This window comes from Perca fluviatilis, chromosome 12, assembly GCF_010015445.1.
Source record: "Perca fluviatilis chromosome 12, GENO_Pfluv_1.0, whole genome shotgun sequence".
NCBI classification, from domain to species: Eukaryota; Metazoa; Chordata; class Actinopteri; order Perciformes; family Percidae; genus Perca; species Perca fluviatilis.
In genome coordinates, this window is record NC_053123.1 from 18,112,585 (window position 1) to 18,130,096 (window position 17,512).

Consider the following 17,512-nt stretch of genomic DNA (forward strand, 5'->3'; position numbering starts at 1 on the left):
GTTTGCTCATTAATGATCATTACTTTCAGCAATTATTCAGTGCTCCACTAGATTTATATGGCTTCTGAAAAGCACAAAAAATGCTGTGGGTGGATTATAATTTAATGAAATTAAGCTTCAGTAGCCAAACAAATCTCTGTCAAGGCTTTGGTGATGGCACTGCTGACTGACAAGAATAATCAAATTTCATAGCATCTATAACATATATTGCAGCTCGACAATGCATCCATTTCATAAGCCACAAACTTAGGCAAATATGGAATCTGCAGTGGTTGGTCTATACAATTTAATTACTTGACACCGACTTTTATTGACAGCAGGGGGATGTAAGAAAATCTAATTCCTACAATATTATTGGCGAATCTGTGCAAATGTGACTTCTGAACGCTAGAGGGAGTTATACTCCACAGTTTGGGACTGGGAATATATACACAGCCCAACTCTATGGACACCCCTTGTCCAATGATCTCTTTAAATTTGAACTTCTCCAGAACACTTTGATAACGATAAGAATCGTGACAAGGAGTTTGAAGAAAAAGCCTTCTAGATGAGAAAGTTTGAAATATACTACCAGCTTTTTAATATATATATATATATATATATATATATATATATATATATATTCAGCTTACCTGCGGTTTCCCTAACAAATTAACTCAGTAACTGTCAGCCAGTCAACATCTGTATCTCCAACATTGAGTTTCCAACTTCTACTGAAGCAAAACAACCTGACCTACCAAAAATGTGCAGCATTTGTGACTTACTGTACATGTCAGCTTCCAAATTCAAATACTCTTTAAGCTACAAATTACAAGTTGCTTTATTTAGAGAAGCTACTCTCTTCTCCACTGGCATACTGTATATCAAAATGCAGACTATATTGGTTCTTTCTTCTAGGGCCATATTGAGTCAAACTAATTGCAAAAGAACAACATTTAGTGTCAACTTTATTCAACTTGCAAATTCAAATATGACAAAATAAAAGACTGTTGAGGTATCATTAAAATTGGAAGCAAAGGTATATTCATTCTTGAAAGTTAATCATCATTCTGGATGACAATAAACAAACAGCTTTCTGGCCCTACATTATATATACACACAATATATGGTTTAATAATTTATTTAAAAAAAAAAAAAAAAAAAAAAATTGTTAAAACCAGGGGATACCATTTTAGTCCATCACAAAGGAGGATCATTTAAGAAACCGTAGAGGTAGAGCTGTAACAAAAATGGTAACTTATGTCAATACCAGTCAGAGATTGCTTGCCATTATGCCTGATTTTGAAAGAACGAGTCCTGGCGTTTTCATCGGTTTGTCAGGACACAAACTGGCAAAGATGCACAGATGAGTTCTTTATGAAGTTGCAGACTTCAGATATGCTATAAGGTCAGCTCGTTCATTCTTTTTTTTGATGCCAGCGAAGATCATCTTTGTTCCTGGAATGTATTTCTTGGGGTTCTCCAAATAAATCATCAGGGTGTCTTCATTCCAGACAATGCCTGAAATTGTGAGCACACACAGTGGAGAATGTTCAGGCCACACAGCAGGATTCCTTGGACTATTCAAATACTGTAAACAGGCATGTACGGTTTTTACCTTTGCTTTTGTTTGCATCAGTATAGGAGAAGCCCTCTGCCTGGCCTGTTTTGCGTCCAAACAGACCCCAAAGGTTAGGCCCAACCTTGTGCTTTCCTCCATTCTCCACAGTATGGCACTGGGCACACTTCTGGACAAATGCCTTTTTGCCTTTTTCAATGTCTGCAGGCATGGTTTCTGTTAAGGAAAAAATACACACAGGGTAATTGGAATTTTGTTAGCTTAAATCATCATCAATAATACCAACTTGTGCTAAATATTACATTGTAAAACCTAGATTTTGGTATTTTTCTTGGTTGCTTTTGATTAATAAAAGATTTTAAAACAACGATACCCTCGTTGAGCCACAAGGGGGAGTTCACTTCAAAGTTGCGCAACCAAAGCGGCCAGGTTACAAAACCGACTTTAAATAAAAGTTTCTTTGGTAAAAACACAAGCAGTATCGATACACGTTTACTAGATCTGTGATATGACACATTTCAGCAAAAGAAATGGTCACATACGGTAGGCTATCTTAGGCAGGCCTACTGACAATTGTTTTAACTTTAGGTAAAAACCTATGTGCGATATATACACATTATAGAAATGAAAACTAGGTGGAGACATTTTATAGTAAAAATGTGTCTTAGTTTGTTTTAGAAACAATAACTGTGTATTCTCCGGAAACACTGGCCACTGACCACGTTGCACACGAAAGGAACCGGCAGACAGATTTAGGATATAACGTTACTAAACTAAGAACAACGAACAGAAAAGCTTACTATTTTGATGATCAACTTCTCACCTTTTCTTGATATTAACCGACTTATTGAAACTTAATTCCTCAGCTTTTATTCTCCTACCGGCTCGGTCGCAAGTGATTCCCAAACGTGCTTCCTCTCCGTGATGTTACTCCCGCTGTAACGTCATCAGTCAGCTGACCTGTTTCATAATCCTCGTCATATATATATATCTATGATCCTCGTTATGACCACACTTCTGTCATCAAATTGTGCAATGTAAAACATGATATCTTTCTGATACTATTACCATCAACAAAAAATCTAATAAAAAAAGAAAATGAATCATATTTCACTGACCACCTCCAATGGAAACCAGAGCATAACCTGTTTTTTTCTTGTTATTAGACACCACGGCATAATCATAAAAGTGATCTTTAAAATGTGACTTGATTCAAATTACAGTGGCTCTGATCAACAATGTTTCAGGACAGTCTCCTTTTGGAGGTCCGTGGGCCAGCCACACTTTTGCATACTTAAGAGAGAGAGAGAGATAGGCTGAACTAGGCTTTAGCATCTGTGTTTAGGCGCCTGCAATATCTTAGTTTACCTTAAAGGTTCAGCTAAACGTAACGCCTCCAGCATGACTTTAAATACACCTTCAGGAAGACAGGAACTTAGAGAGTTGGGACAGCACTGCACAATAACACATTGTGGTTAAAATGTACCTGCTTAATTGTCTCCTCAGTTGAGTGTTCATATGCTCCTGCAAGTCATCAAAATGTCCTGAATCTTCTTCACGTATGTGATATGAGTTGTGCTGCTCCTGAGTTTTTCCTTAACATTCTTTAACAGCAAAAGGTGTGTTTTGTCATACTGCTTCAAAACTGACCTTACACACATTTTCAGCAGTTTCTGCCCATACTGTATTCTTCCAATTCCCCTGTTGTTCTACAGTAGAAAGCCTTAAAATGAAAATGTATAAACCATGACAAGGTTTATTCTGGCAATGAGAGATCTATAAGGAAAAGCTTATATTGGAGCATGTCAGAGTTCAGGTTGGGTAAGCCAGCCACGAAATCTGATAACCAACTGTTTTTGAGACAGACACAGACAGATGAGAAGAGTTTATTGTTACCCTTGCCCAGACTGCCTCTCAAGTTACTTTTGTGTGTAAAATATTCTCCATAAACCTCACCTCTCAAGTTACTTTTGTGTGTAAAATATTCTCCATAAACCTCACCTCTCAAGTTACTTTTGTACATAAAATATTCCCCAGTGTGTGAAAAGCAGGAGTGCACTGGTTTCCAAGTTACCATGGGATTGGAACACCACACACACTTATGAGCAAGCCATCACACACAAAATACCAGTCTGTCCGCTCCTATATATTTAATATAACAGCCAAGCAGGCCTATGTGTATTATGCTTTGCTTTTATTGATACTCTTGTCTCACCTCTTACATCACCAGGGTGCTTTTCTTTCTGTGGCTACTTCTGAGGGTCAGCCGCCAGTTGACCTATAACAGTTGACCTATGGACGGTTGACAGATAATCTCATTACGCTCAAATACCCTAATAATGCATTCACACCATGTGTTGTCAAGTCTTCACGGCCTCCCATCTTTACGTTACATTTGTCCAAATAAATGCTTTAAGTTCATTATAAATTGGTGACGTCAGCTTGATTTTATGCCAAACTTGTGACCATGCACATAACCAAAGGAAACGCCCGTAGCCATGGTAAACGTTATTGGAACATAACGTTAAAGGCCATTGACCATAGTATGGTTGTTGACAACCAAACACAAACAGCGGTTACAGCTAGCGGGCAGTAAGTTACCTAGCTAGTTTGACTTTCTAATCCACCAGCAAGCTCCTTTCAAACCCCTTTCCTCCCACAGAACGGTAGTTCTTACCCTCTAGTAGTTTTCCATTACCTGATTTACTCTCTCTTTAGGCCTACTTGTTTTCTTTCTTAACCTTTAGCACTCTGTCTGACAGCAACCAGAGAGGGTTTAGAGCATCTTTGCGGGAGTGGGGAGATTGTTAGCTTCTATAAGTAACGCTAACTTATTAGCATAAATCGTTTTCTTGTAGAGGTTTCTTTCATTGGTCTCTTTAAAAAGTCGACTAGATTTCATATCCAAATTTTAAGCTAAATATTACAGAAGCATAATGCATTCACTTGAAAAAAAAATCTCTTTTATTCAGATAAACAGAAACTCCGAAAAACAGCTGTGAATTAACAAGACATCCTGTGAGAAGCTTTTAATGTCCACATGGAATTGCTGCTACTGATCCCGTTTTAGATTTCAAGTAATCTACAGGGTAAATACAGGTAAATACTAATATAAGGTATTAGTTACATGCCACATGGCAAATTATATTAGCTAACTGTCCCCTTGACCACATGTAACAGAAGAGATACAATTCAATTAGCATTGGCAGTGACAGCAAGCTGTCTCACTCGCAATTTCAGATTCATCATCTTATAACCGTGAAACATGCCATATCCGTTCAACTGATCCTGCGGAAACACTGCAATGTGCAATAGATCAGAATGGGCTTTCCGCCTGAACAACAGCAAAGTCCTGCACACCGACAAAGTCAACAAACTGATATGCCATCTATAGTAAAGACATTGTAGCCTATCTCCCAATGTCTCAAACCCAAACCAAACTAAAACCAGATTAAACTAAACAGGTGGGACGTTATTTAGGCCTACTTCCATGACATTGAACACTCAATAGGCTATAGCCTGAAGAAAGCTTCACACAATTTCATTTTTTTTTTTTTCTAAATTAACAATATAGTAAATTGTAAAATCAGGGAAATGTTTTGTTTTGTGAAATGTTGAAGTGTTTTGCGAAATGTTGAAGTGTTTTGCGAAATGTTGAAGTGTTTAATGAAATGTAGTGTTTTCTGAAATGCTTTTGTGTTTTGACCTTCAGGGCCACCATACATTGGCCTTATGGATGGGTTGGGTTCACAGCAATACATCCATGGTTCACAGCATGGATGGTTCACAGTCTATGGTTGGGTTGGTAACGTTCTTTTAATACATTTTGTCGGTACCATAGACGCAGATGATAATCCTGTTGTAGGAGGATTTACGACACTGCACGATCTGTTCCACGCTTCCGGCGCATGCGCAGGTCGGATCGTGCAGGCAGCAGAAATCGTGTACCGACAACAGCCATGGTTGGTAAGAGCTGTTGCCAGGCAACCATATAAAAGAAGGTAAACGCGACCATATTGAAAAAGATTCAGAACTGGGTGATGATTTTCTTTTAGTTACTGTACAGGAAACATTCACATTCTCTTAATATTTTTTAATTGCTAACATGAAAAATAGTATGCCTGCAGTGGCACCCTTGCCCCATGTTTGACCAGTTCATCAGTGGACCTGTGGTAGCCTACTCTGTTATAATATTTTCTGATCAGGGAAATCATCTCAGCATGACGTTAATACATGGAGGTAAATCGAGAGCTCTACGGTCAGATCGAATTTGCTACTCAGATTCCGACGTTTATGTGACTCCATAGCCGTGTTTTGTGACCAGCCACTGTCCGCCAGTGCTTGATCCATTCCTGGGATTTCTTCCCGCTCAAAGCCGATCTTGCTGCAGGGAGGAGCAACCAGAGTGCAGTTGAGCTGAGCTGAGCATCACAGACTGCATTCAAGGAAACGGGCAAACGCAGCACTTTTTTTTGAGTTTCCATAATGTTCTAGCTTCCGTACAGCACCCGTCTTTAATACGAAGAAATATATATATATTTCGATGAGGAACCTAATGGAAGCCGTTTGTCTTTGAGATGCTGGGAATCTCTGCCCAGTGAAGGGAGACCCCCCCAATTGTTTCCTGCGCCAAGAACTGTAAAGTGGTCATTACATCGCATCTGTGGTAAGGCAATACGCTTTTCTCTCTCCCTTTCAAGGCAATCTCAATGCCAGTCGTGTTTATATAGAGGGCACTACCGTGTCATAACAAAGCTATGTCGAATTAAGGTGTAACGTTACAGCCTTTGTTTTGGTGCTCTATTCATCCGCTCAGACTGAGACCCCAGCATCTTATCCTTTTGTATTTGCATCCCGAGTGAATCACCGAGGAGGACCAGTCAGACATTACTACCGAGCTACCGCTGACTTAGCCAGCTGCTGCTAGTCTGACACAAGGATGAGATGACCCTCGGACCGTGTATAGAAACATGCATGTCCCAACATCACAGGGGCATTATCACGATTTAGCTAGGACCCCTAAAACATGGATGCTGTTATGGAGTAATAAAACAGCCAGGCAGCCAACTCTGTAACGGACTTTGATGATGTAGAACTTAATGCGTCACTGAAATTTTCACCTTTTTAACCGAGTTTAATGGCTTCTCCTAACGTCCCGTTAGACAGCTGTCTCTTCATGTATTAGAGTATTACTGATGAACATGATCTCCACTCATAATCCTTTATATTGCACTCATTATGTTGTCAGGGTTGAGATGCCAACTAATTGAAAGTTAGCCAACTTCTGTCACTTATAGGATTGCTCCACAATATTACTTTGCCTCCTTTTTTTAACTGAAGGTCAGCCAGTGACTTTGCAGTTGTTTAAAATAGCCCCAAATCACATAAATCAAAGAACAGCAGAGGGGACTGGGAAGCTGGATACAATTGTAGCTCGTCACTGGCATGCTTTCTTGAATAGATGTTGCTTTGATCAGCAGTGATGATTGATTTTCCAAAATATTTCTTGGCCCGGCCTGAAGAACCCTCCCGCTGAAGGTCTCCCCATCCCATTTAAATGCAATCTTTGCAGAGCAGTAAGAGCCTTATACTTCGATAGATGGATAGGGGATGAAGCAGAGACCAACATCACTTTGATGCACTTTTTGCCACATGTCAGTAATATTGACAGTACGGAGTAGCCTAAATCCTAAAATTACTCATTCTTACTCATTTAATTAGCTGACACATTCAAGCAAAAATGTTCATTACAAATTGAAGCAGTTACCAGACTAATATATGGCTTTAAGGCCTATGACTCATGCCTAGGTGCTCCTTTGGTTTGCTTTAATGATTTATTCTTGATAATCTTGTTAATTCTCTGTTATGTTTTTTGTTATTTTATTTTCTGGAAGTGTAGTGCTTGGCATCATTCAAAATTTACAGATTCCAGTGTCAACATGATCTTTAGTTTTAATACCAAAATAATAGTACTGTTATACTCTTAATTTGCTGAGGTGGTGCAAAAACCCTTTTAACACTTATCAAAGTTAGCCAAACATCTAAAATGCACCAGTGATATCTTGACACAAAAACTGTGGAATGACTTAAGATACTAAATAAGATACAGTATGAAGTTAACAAGTCATGGTTTACACCGGGCAACAACTGACAGAATTTGAACAAGAATCCAGTGCCAATTTTCGGTTCTTAGTAGTTTCCAACATGGGCACAAGTCAATCAGTAGTACTTAAAAAATATTGCAGTCTGCTACCCAGCTCTACCTAGATGATGTAATGTGTGCAGCACAGGATAAACTGGCTCTGTCCAGTTAGTGTTGTTTAAAAAAAAGACAGGCCTTCTTTAAAGAGATGTGCAACTTACTGCTTCCAAATGTCACACAAGATCTACATATTTTTGGCCTGCTATTGTACACCGAAGTAAATGGTCAAAACAGTACTGTGATGATCATTATGCATTATTAGCTAGTTGTAAATTCAGTCAATAGTTGTCCTCAAAGACCCTGTAACATAGGTCTGCATTTGTTGGCTACTTTAATTATGCAACAGAGAAGGCAGATCAGCAAACTTGGATTACTGTAGAGTGCTGGTCGATAATGTGATATTGTGGGTGACTTGGATTTGGTGACAACACAAACATGAATGTCTTTCCAACCCTATTAAGTTACATTCATGCTTCATCATATTACATGTTTGTGATGAGTGATTCCATTTAATATTTGTGTGGCTTTACACACACTAACAGCAGCAAACATGCAAATATGAAGAAGAAAGTCATCTCTGATTGTTTTTATATTATTTTTCATTGATTTGTTTGGGTCTTGCAGTTCTGCTTGACATATTTGGTGTCTAAATTTAAAATCCCTCTCAGATCTCACAGAGCAGGGCACACAGATAGTGTGATTGCTGCAGTCCTCAAAACCTCTCTCGACAGCACTGTGTTGCTCTCGCTGGCTTGACCTACGTAAGGACAGATGATAGTCACTGCTTTGTTCGTGATATTCTATGGATCCCTGCGGGAGAAATTTGACTTCTCACTCGCCGCTACCCCCTAAGGTCACAGCACATATTCAGCTACAAAAAGCCCTGGAGCCTGTAGGAATTAAGCATGTTGTATATACCTTTCAGTAGAACAGATTGTTGTTATTGCAGGTGACTGAACCCAAAGCTGGTGGCTGTCTCTATGCCACCCTGCTCAAACCTCATAAAAGGTCCTCACAACTTTTTTTGTTAATTTAAGAAACAGAGACTTATGAAAGTTAAATAATTTACCATCAGTATTTTTCATATGATTACAGGCACTGTAACTGTGTTTGCAGCCATATTTGTTGGACCATAGAAAGTGCTCACCAAACCTAAATTAAAATTTCTCTAAAATGGTCCCTGGGTTCTGTGCTCAAACAAGAAAATAATATGAGCTATTAACTATTTTTTACATTCAAAATAGTTGCCAATTACTTTTCTGTCAACCGACCAAGATGGTTCATCGACTAGGCCTGATCCACTCCATCAGGGCTTAATGAATACAACCACATGATCTTCGTTAATATGAACAAATGACAAGAACGTCATCATTACTCAGTTTATTTTAATAAAGGGGCAGTCTGGTAGAGTCGATGAACCTTGTATGAACATGTGGCCCTGAATCTTTAAATTTAGCAAGACGTTAATTCCATAGTATATAACCAGTTGATGGCAGTGGTCAGAGGTAAGACTATTTTCTCCCCCCAAACATCTCACTTTTGATTCTCGGAAAGCCCTTTCCCCAGATGCTGTTACTTTTCTGGAGCATGAAACGAAAAGACGGAACTTATGTGTGTGATTGAGCTGAGAGTTCATTTTGGGTGAACAGAAGGATCTTTTCCCCAGACTGTTGCATACTAGTGCCATTGTTGCTTTATGTGACTGAAGGCTCCCCTTTGTCCAGTAGGGTCTTGAAACATCCCAACCACATTCAATTATCTGACAGATTGAAGAATGTATTAAAATAGTGAAGTGTATACTTCTCCCTTCTGCTTCCTCAAGGAGAGTGGATCTGTTAAATAGGCTAAGTGGAATACTCTATCTGAATGGATTTAGCTCAGATCCTAGTTGGCTTAAGACAGGGCATGGATGATGACGTTGTTAAAGTGCTCGTATTATGCTTTTTGGCTTTTCCCCTTTCCTTTATTGTGTTACAGTATCTCACAAAAGTGAGTACACCCCTCACATTTTAGTAAATATTTCATTATATCTTTTAATGGGACAACACTGAAGAAATTACACTTTGCTACAATGTAAAGTATTAAGTGTACAGCTTGTATAACAGTGTAAATGTGCTGTCCCCTCAAAATAACTCAACACACAGCCATTAATGTCTAAACCGCTGGCAACAAAAGTGAGTACACCTCTATGTTAAATTCCCATATGCATTCCCACTAAATTCCCACTATGCATCCTGATAAAGTTCCCTTGGCCTTTGGAATTAAAATAGCCCCACATCATCACATACCCTTCACCATATCTAGAGATTGGCATGGTTTTATGTTGGTTAGCCTAATAGCTGGTTTGATTTGCATTGAGAGATGATTTTATGGAAAGTACCTCATGCCAATCTCTAGGTATGGTGAAGGGTATGTGATGATGTGGGGCTATTTTAATTCCAAAGGCCAAGGGAACTTTATCAGGATGCATAGTATCCTGGATCCATGAAATAACTGGCCTTTAAAAATACAAATCTGCCTGTCTCTATGGGAATTTAACATAGGGGTGTACTCACTTTTGTTGCCAGCGGTTTAGACATTAATGGCGGTGTGTTGAGTTATTTTGAGGGGACACTGTCATACAAGCTGTACACTTAATACTTTACATTGTAGCAAAGTGTAATTTCTTCAGTGTTGTCCATAATTAAATATTTACTTAAATGTGAGGGGTGTACTCACTTTTGTGAGATACTGTATATCTTTTTGTGCACATTATAGGTTTACAAAATGAAAAAGCCCAAAGTCCACCCCAAAGGGACTTACCATCTCCAACAGAAAACACTGTTCACAAACTGCTCCCACCACCTCTCTTGTAGTCCAGCCTTTACTTCCGTGACGAACGTGCGTCACTTTGTAACACACGTTATAATGCTCACCTAGCTGCTAGTGTGGCACTCCCTCATACTCTGCAGCTGACAAGCTAGCAGTACTTACTGTGCATGTGCGACTCCCAACAAAGATGGTACAGAAGTGAGATGCCTCACTCTGTAGCTAAAACAGAGAGCTCAACACACAGGGTGAAAAGAAGAGCTGCAGCAATGTGCAGTACAACAAATATATGGTGTTTTCTGAAAATCAAACCACATAAACCTATTCTGTTACAACCTCTAAATGCAATTATGAACCTGAAAATTAGCACAATATGAGCACTTTAAAGGATCTGAATTATAGATTATAGTGTGTGAATATACTGCACATTTTCATGTGAGAGTGCATACTGCTGAAGTGTGCAGAGCTCTTCAGTGGGGAATTCCCCTAACATAGGAGAGCCTTATAGACACATCCTGTAGTTAAAACCACGGGTGCTCCAGAGTTGTATACAATGCCTGTAAACACAAACATATTGTACCACTGCCTGTTAATAATCCTGTACTGCCACACTATTTTTTGTAAGTCTTTTAGACTTGTTGTCTAGCCCCCATAATAATACCAATAATAATATTATAATGAAATGATATAATAATATATATAATAAAATGTGAAAACATTATGTACAACTTACAGATGTGGACAATTTAGCAATATAGTTATGTTTTATAATATGAGATTTACCAGAGCTGCAACTAACAGTTCTTTTCTTAATCTGGTAATCAATATAAAATATCAGAAACTGGCAAAAATATCCATCATAATTTTCTAAAACTTAGGTAATGTCATGGAATTGCTGACAAACAGTCCAAAACCCAAAGATATTCAGTTTACTATTACAAAAGACAAAAAGAATGCAGCAAATTCTCAGAATTGAGAAGCTATAACCTGGGTATGTTGGTATAGTTGATGGATCATTCATTTTCTGTCGATCAACTGTCGATTAATCAAGAAATTGTTTCGAATTGGAGCATAATATTGTATTATAGTAGTAGCTACACACTGTCCTGTCATCAAGTGCAGCACTTAATAAACCGCACCAGTGCAGCACTGCTTACCTCCATACATGATTTATTGTGGAGCTGCTGTTTACGTCTTACTTTTTGTTCATTGTATCCACATTACTTATATCTGTTTCCCAACTTTTTATTTTGTGTAAATACTACATCTTCTGAATGTTAAAAAGTCACATTATTATCAACAGTGAAGTATTTGATCAAAAATATTGTGCTATTTGTCACTGTTAAAGACCAATAACATCCTCAGTATGTCACCAAGTGTCTCAGTTTCTAAATTAAACAGCGGTTGTTTATCTGTTTGTTTTCCACTATCTTGCAATCTATGTATGTTTTATCAGTGCTGAGACCTCCTGAGAGCTTAGACAATTACAGCGCACCACTGCAGGCAGTATTATGGGTGTCAGCATGGAGCAACACGGTGCCATGACTAATGACGAAAACAAGCACTCTCCATTGCTATATGAGCATTAGGTTAACCAGACCTTTTGAATCTAGTATATTTATTTTTATATAGCATTTTTTTTTTATATATATATATATAATAATATATATACAATGACTGAGATTTCATAGTTTAAACCAGTGGATGTTGTTTTTCTGGGAGAGTTGGCTTGTGTATAAGCTGGTTATCACTGGTTTGTGACCATACAATAGAGCTGTAGATGTTTTTTTATTGATTTGTATCCTCATATAATTACCCTCATTATCATAGTTGTAATTAGATGTTTAAGGATGTATGTTGCAAACACTGTCTTCTGGGATGATCTCAATCTTCTGCAGTGGATGCAGTGACTAGAGTCAAATTGATAGGTTGATCTGCCGCATTTCCGGATTGCAAACAAAGTTCAATGCCTGTGCGAAGATGTAGTGTTTACAAACAGCGATTCTTTTTATTTTTGATTAATCTGCCAATTATTTTCTTGAATATTCATTTGATCTGTAAAACATCAGAAAACTTTGAAAAATGGCAGTGAACAGTCATCAAATGTCTGAGCAACAGTCAAAAACACAAAGATAAAGCAGCAAATTCTCCAATTTGAGGAGCTGGAACAGATAACGTTTGGGTATTTTTGCTTGAAAAATGATCAATTAGCTAAATAGCTACCGATTAATTTGCTGTCGATCAACTAATCTACGTACTAATCATTGCAGCTATACGTAGATGTAGTTTGCCGTTGAACTAAAGTAAGTGGAGTTAGAGGCTGTAGTCAATATAGGTTAGAGCTGAAACATTTTGTTGATTACTCAATTTGTTGATCGAAAAACTACAATATCAATCTCAGCTTTCAGCTTTTAAAATAGGGATTTCCTACACTAATCTCGAAGCAAACATAATGTGTTTACTTATCCAGTGATGAGGAGAATCTTAAAAACCTATGCTTCAAAGAGTAGCTCAGGGCGTCTCGACTGAGCATCTGTGAGTTAGATTAACATTGAAATTGATGGGAGGATAGTTCTGAAAGCCTAGGAGAAGCCCAGATACTCATTTCTCCAAGGAGTAAACTAGACCACGAGTCGTTTGACAGTGTGGCTCTTGTCTGGTATAAACAACAGCACTGCGATAGAATAAGGAAGGTGAAATAGAGGCAATAGTGTAACTTCCTAACCTTTTGTTTTTCAGATGAACAGCAAGCAGTGAGTGTGAGGAAGTGTCAGAGGATGCTCCTGATCTGCGGGGCCCAGTGCTGAGGGAGGTCCACGGAGCCACCTGGTGCCCACCATGTCTCACCACCAACACTATCAACGAGGCCCCCACGGCCGCACCATGAGCTCTGAGGAGAGGAGCTCCCCGCCAGTCAACAAGACCTCCACGCCGGTTCACAAGAGCGCCTCCTCCTCTTCCTCATCCCAGCGCGACAGCCGGCAGGTAATTGCCAGGCTACGTTAAAAAAAGTTTCTAGAGATAAAAGCACTTTGAATTCATGTAACTTGAGCAGAGGTAATTTAGGGAGGAGTGGATATTATTTTGCTTTGCTGCAGTATTCTGTTCATGCCATCCTCTTGTGAGACAGAAAAACAGGCAGATAGAAGGGAACTACCAGGAACTAGTAAAGCTAATATATAAATTCAGCAGGTGTGCGAGACAAACACAGTCAAAATGTATTATATGATGACTTAAGTCTCAGAAGTCTAGTTTTCTCTCAGAGCACTTGAATTACAATATGCTAAAAGACTATTATGGAATTTATGTCCAACGACACCAAAAACAAGTTGCGTACCACAGCTCTGATCTTGTACATTGTGTTAACAAGTTTGAATCTGCCTAATTCTGCACATGACCTCTGTATGACCTCTGGGCTCACACTGTACAGGTCAGTTCACCAGTCACAACGTGGGTGCTCACACTGAACATGAACACAGTTTTGTCTAAGTCCAATAAAGTTTATTCAAACAAGATGAATGCATCCTCATAACATGTTGACAGAAACCGAAAGGCAGCATTACTTCATGATATTCTATTGTTGTCTCAAAGCAGGAAGAAAATGGACAAATATTAAAAGATGGCTTAGCACATGCACACATTATCTTTCTGCAGTGAAGTTCAGTTTTATTTCCATTACAACATAGTCTCACTCAAGACTACAGTAGCCACAGTAACCAATAGTACTCCAAAATGACATGCCAGAGATCCATCCAATCGTCCAACAACCAGATTATTGATCGCTTATGCATTTAAACAGACCCCCCTCAAACTGAACACCAAACAACAACCAATCTGGAAGATATTCAGCCTGATTCTACTAAGTCAGGGTTCAGATCTGGTTTAATCCGTACAGTGTCTTTCCTGTTTAATAGTCATAGGATTCCTTTGACTAATTGATGCGTTAAATCTGTCAAATTGTTTCTCAATTTCCCCTCTGCAGATGAATTCAGGCATACAGAACAATCTCCTCTGATACTAACTAATGATTAATAGTTAATTCCCTGTTTAAAGTCCATTAGAAAAAATACTACAAGGCGTATCTACTGTTTTGTGACTATTCAGCTAAAATATAGCAGCCCCAATTCCCTGGTTAGTAAGTAAAAACCATCCATTGTAAACAATGAGATACACTCTTATTTCACAGTTTATAGGACAAGTGCTTAAACTTAACCCCTGCAGTAAACCATCTGAAGCCCCCAGCCATCCTTACCTCACTGAGCTGCTGTGTCACTGTGGCCGCTCAGAAACCGGACACCGAAGCTGGAATCTCTTACATCACAGCTTTTCCGTCGGCACTGGGTGATGAATATTTCATGAGGGACATGCGGAGGCTTGGTGCTCCACTGAACATGTGGTACACATTGGCATGCTGTGTGGGAGCCCAGCTTGTGTCCGCGGGAGATGGGCTTTCTGAGAGAAGAGGGAGTTGGTTTGAGCAATGGGGCCTGTTAGAAGCGCACAGTCGAAGGCCTGCTTCTTGATGAGGAAGACAGTTAACCCTTCTGTTCATTGTTCCTTTCTTTCAAACCACTACTTTCTTTTCATAACAAGGCCTTCATGGGTGAAAGGGTTCAGTTCATGTCATTTTCCAGACGCTCCATAATCTAAAAACCAGCTTAGCTAAATCTATGAGCAAGGTTATCTACAAGCACCTCTATTTTTTTTTATTCATCTCTTTTAGAATTTTTTTTTAATGAAGTCAGGTACCATCCAAAGAGGCAGCCGGTAAGATAGCAGTTACTGTAAGTAGATTCCCTTCAATTTTGCACCACCTGCTTGATCAGGGCCTCAAGATAGTAAGCGACGCATTAAAGGAATCAGCAGCACATCATGAATTTAATTGGGAATTAGTTCTTGATTGTTGCAGCTGTTTTGTGTTATGATGTAGCAGTGTTCGCTAAGTGATGTAGTGATGTACCTGTGGGCGATCCAGACATTTGATGTATCAACTACAGAGCCAGGTTCATCGTTCAGAAACACAAATCCTCTTGTATTCGACTCAGCTGTCTCAGGGTTTTAGGTCACATTCATTATAAAAATGTACAAGGAAATAAAGAGCATATTTCTAAGTACGTTTCATTAGACACTGACTTTTAAGTCACAGCAAAACGGAAGTAAAGTGTCTTGCCTCGATAATGTGACATACTTCCTCATGAAACTGAGTATGGGTTGAAGGGTTTAGTTGGGATTCTTTTGATTTGATTAGATTGCTTCAAAGTTGGTGTAGGTTGATGAAGGCAGTGTGCTATGAAGCTGTAGAGGACTGTTGCCCTCTACCCACACCTGCTTCACCCGTCTTAGATCAGGACAAGATTCAAGAAACAAGTTTCAATTGTTTCAATTGGGGGGGCAGAGACCGTTTATGGAGAAATTCACTGACATTAGTTTTGAGGTAAGTGCTGTTACGTGCCAACACAACAACAAACAATATAATTGTTTTCTCTAACGTTGTTAACATGTTTAACATTAACGTTATAATGGAAAGCAAGCTTGTCGGCTAGTCGGCTAACGTAAGATCAGCGAATTGTGTTGTTAGCCTACAATGTTAGTTCAATGTGAAGGATTTTGGCAAGGCTATCTCTTCCACTGCATTAGTATTGTTATCTGATTTTTAATGTATATCTTGTTGTAAGATATGAGTGAAATGAAAACGAACACATAATGAAACAAGACTCATTGGTGTCTGGTTTAACGTTAAAGAGTGATCGAAACACCTGCTCTGGCGGATCATTTAACATTGACTAAACGTTAAATGACAAAGCCCAGCAGCAGCAAAAGCAGCTGAAAGTCAGTGAAAGGAGGGTGGAGTTTGGCTGCCAGCCATCCACTAGTGCTGCTGTAAGTAGGGCAGAAGTGGTGGAGGAAGAAAGTGTGGCCCGAAAGAGGCACATGGCAAAACAGAGAAGGGGAAGAAATGGGCCATTGAAAGGCTTGCCCAGGCTAAAAGAGTAAAAACAAAAAAAACGTTGTTTTTTTTTATGTTCAGTGGTGTTAATAAATGTTTGGGTTTTTTTACAAGAAGAAAATGTTCTTTTTTCCCTTTATTTTCTTCTCGTGGGGGGGGGGGGGGTATAAAAAGTCTCACCTTTTTCAGCCCTTCTGAGTTTGCAGCTATGTAATTTAGCAGCTGTTCTGGAGCTTTCAGTCATATTACATGGTTTTCGTGACAACTGAAGCTAACAGCCACTAAATGGACCTTGTTGGACCCTGAACTACTGTCCTCAAGGTCAAGAATGGACTTTTATAAGTTATTGTTATTTTACAGTTGCGAGGACGTCTCCAGAAACTTTATTGACATGCGAAGGTATCCTGCACATTCTTTGTTTTTTAACCTTAATGATGGTTTTCCTGCATCACTGTCTACTTAGTGTGTCCTGAGCAGGGAGTTTTTAACGATATTGTGTCAGTGGACCGCTGTAGAGAATGTACAGTAAAGTACATCTTTCCTAGGGACATCCTGAGGAAGCACAGTAGACGTTGAGAAAAGACCTTAGCTAGCTTGGCTGAGCATCAGTTTTTGAGGAAAAATGAGAGCGGGGCATTTTGTTGAGGGAAGGCCTTAATGAGATCCAGCCCCCATTTTCTAATCAATACATGTCGCTTTCCCCTCTGCTGACGACTACTGTTCACTCTGGAGACCCTCATGAGAGCAATTAAAGGCATCACATGCAGTAAGCACAGACTCTCTCTCAGACACACACTTACAGTTTGTGGATCGAGACATTTCACATTGATTCGGGATGTCGCTGCAACTATCCATTTTTTATCTCTTGCTGCTTCTCATATCCTGGTTAGATAAGCTGTTTTTGGCTTGGAGATAGTAGGAGGAATAGATGTAATCACAAGCAGTTTTTCAGATAATATTTAAGAAAGGTCCCTCTTAATATTTGAGAATGAAGGAA

General features: G+C 39.1%; 2 protein-coding genes across 10 annotated transcripts in view; one reads left to right on the forward strand and one right to left on the reverse strand.

The window, feature by feature from the left end:
- Positions 1 to 930: 930 nt before the first annotated feature.
- Positions 931 to 2,513, reverse strand: LOC120569287 (cytochrome c-like). Of its 3 annotated transcripts, none has more exons than XM_039817109.1 (3): positions 2,382 to 2,513; positions 1,598 to 1,774; positions 931 to 1,500 (listed from the first exon to the last, which is right to left on the reverse strand). In XM_039817109.1, the coding sequence occupies exons 2-3, from the start codon at positions 1,767 to 1,769 to the stop codon at positions 1,355 to 1,357; spliced, it is 318 nt and encodes a 105-aa protein (XP_039673043.1). In that variant the 5' UTR covers positions 1,770 to 1,774; positions 2,382 to 2,513; the 3' UTR covers positions 931 to 1,354. The 3 variants fall into 3 exon arrangements, with proteins under 3 accessions (XP_039673043.1, XP_039673045.1, XP_039673044.1); XM_039817111.1 differs by having other exon boundaries at positions 2,440 to 2,508; XM_039817110.1 differs by having other exon boundaries at positions 2,359 to 2,502.
- A 3,426-nt stretch (positions 2,514 to 5,939) lies between these two features.
- osbpl6 (oxysterol binding protein-like 6) overlaps positions 5,940 to 17,512 on the forward strand; it is a 35,376-nt gene continuing 23,803 nt past the window's right edge. For 5 of the 7 annotated variants that reach the window (XM_039817762.1, XM_039817767.1, XM_039817765.1 and 2 more), the window contains exons 1-2: positions 5,941 to 6,224; positions 13,308 to 13,553. In XM_039817762.1, coding sequence (XP_039673696.1) covers positions 13,407 to 13,553 — 147 coding nt within the window. In that variant the 5' untranslated portion in view covers positions 5,941 to 6,224; positions 13,308 to 13,406. Of the gene's footprint in view, positions 6,225 to 13,307; positions 13,554 to 17,512 lie in introns of all 7 variants that reach the window. The other 2 variants (XM_039817768.1, XM_039817766.1) reach the window with 1 other exon arrangement.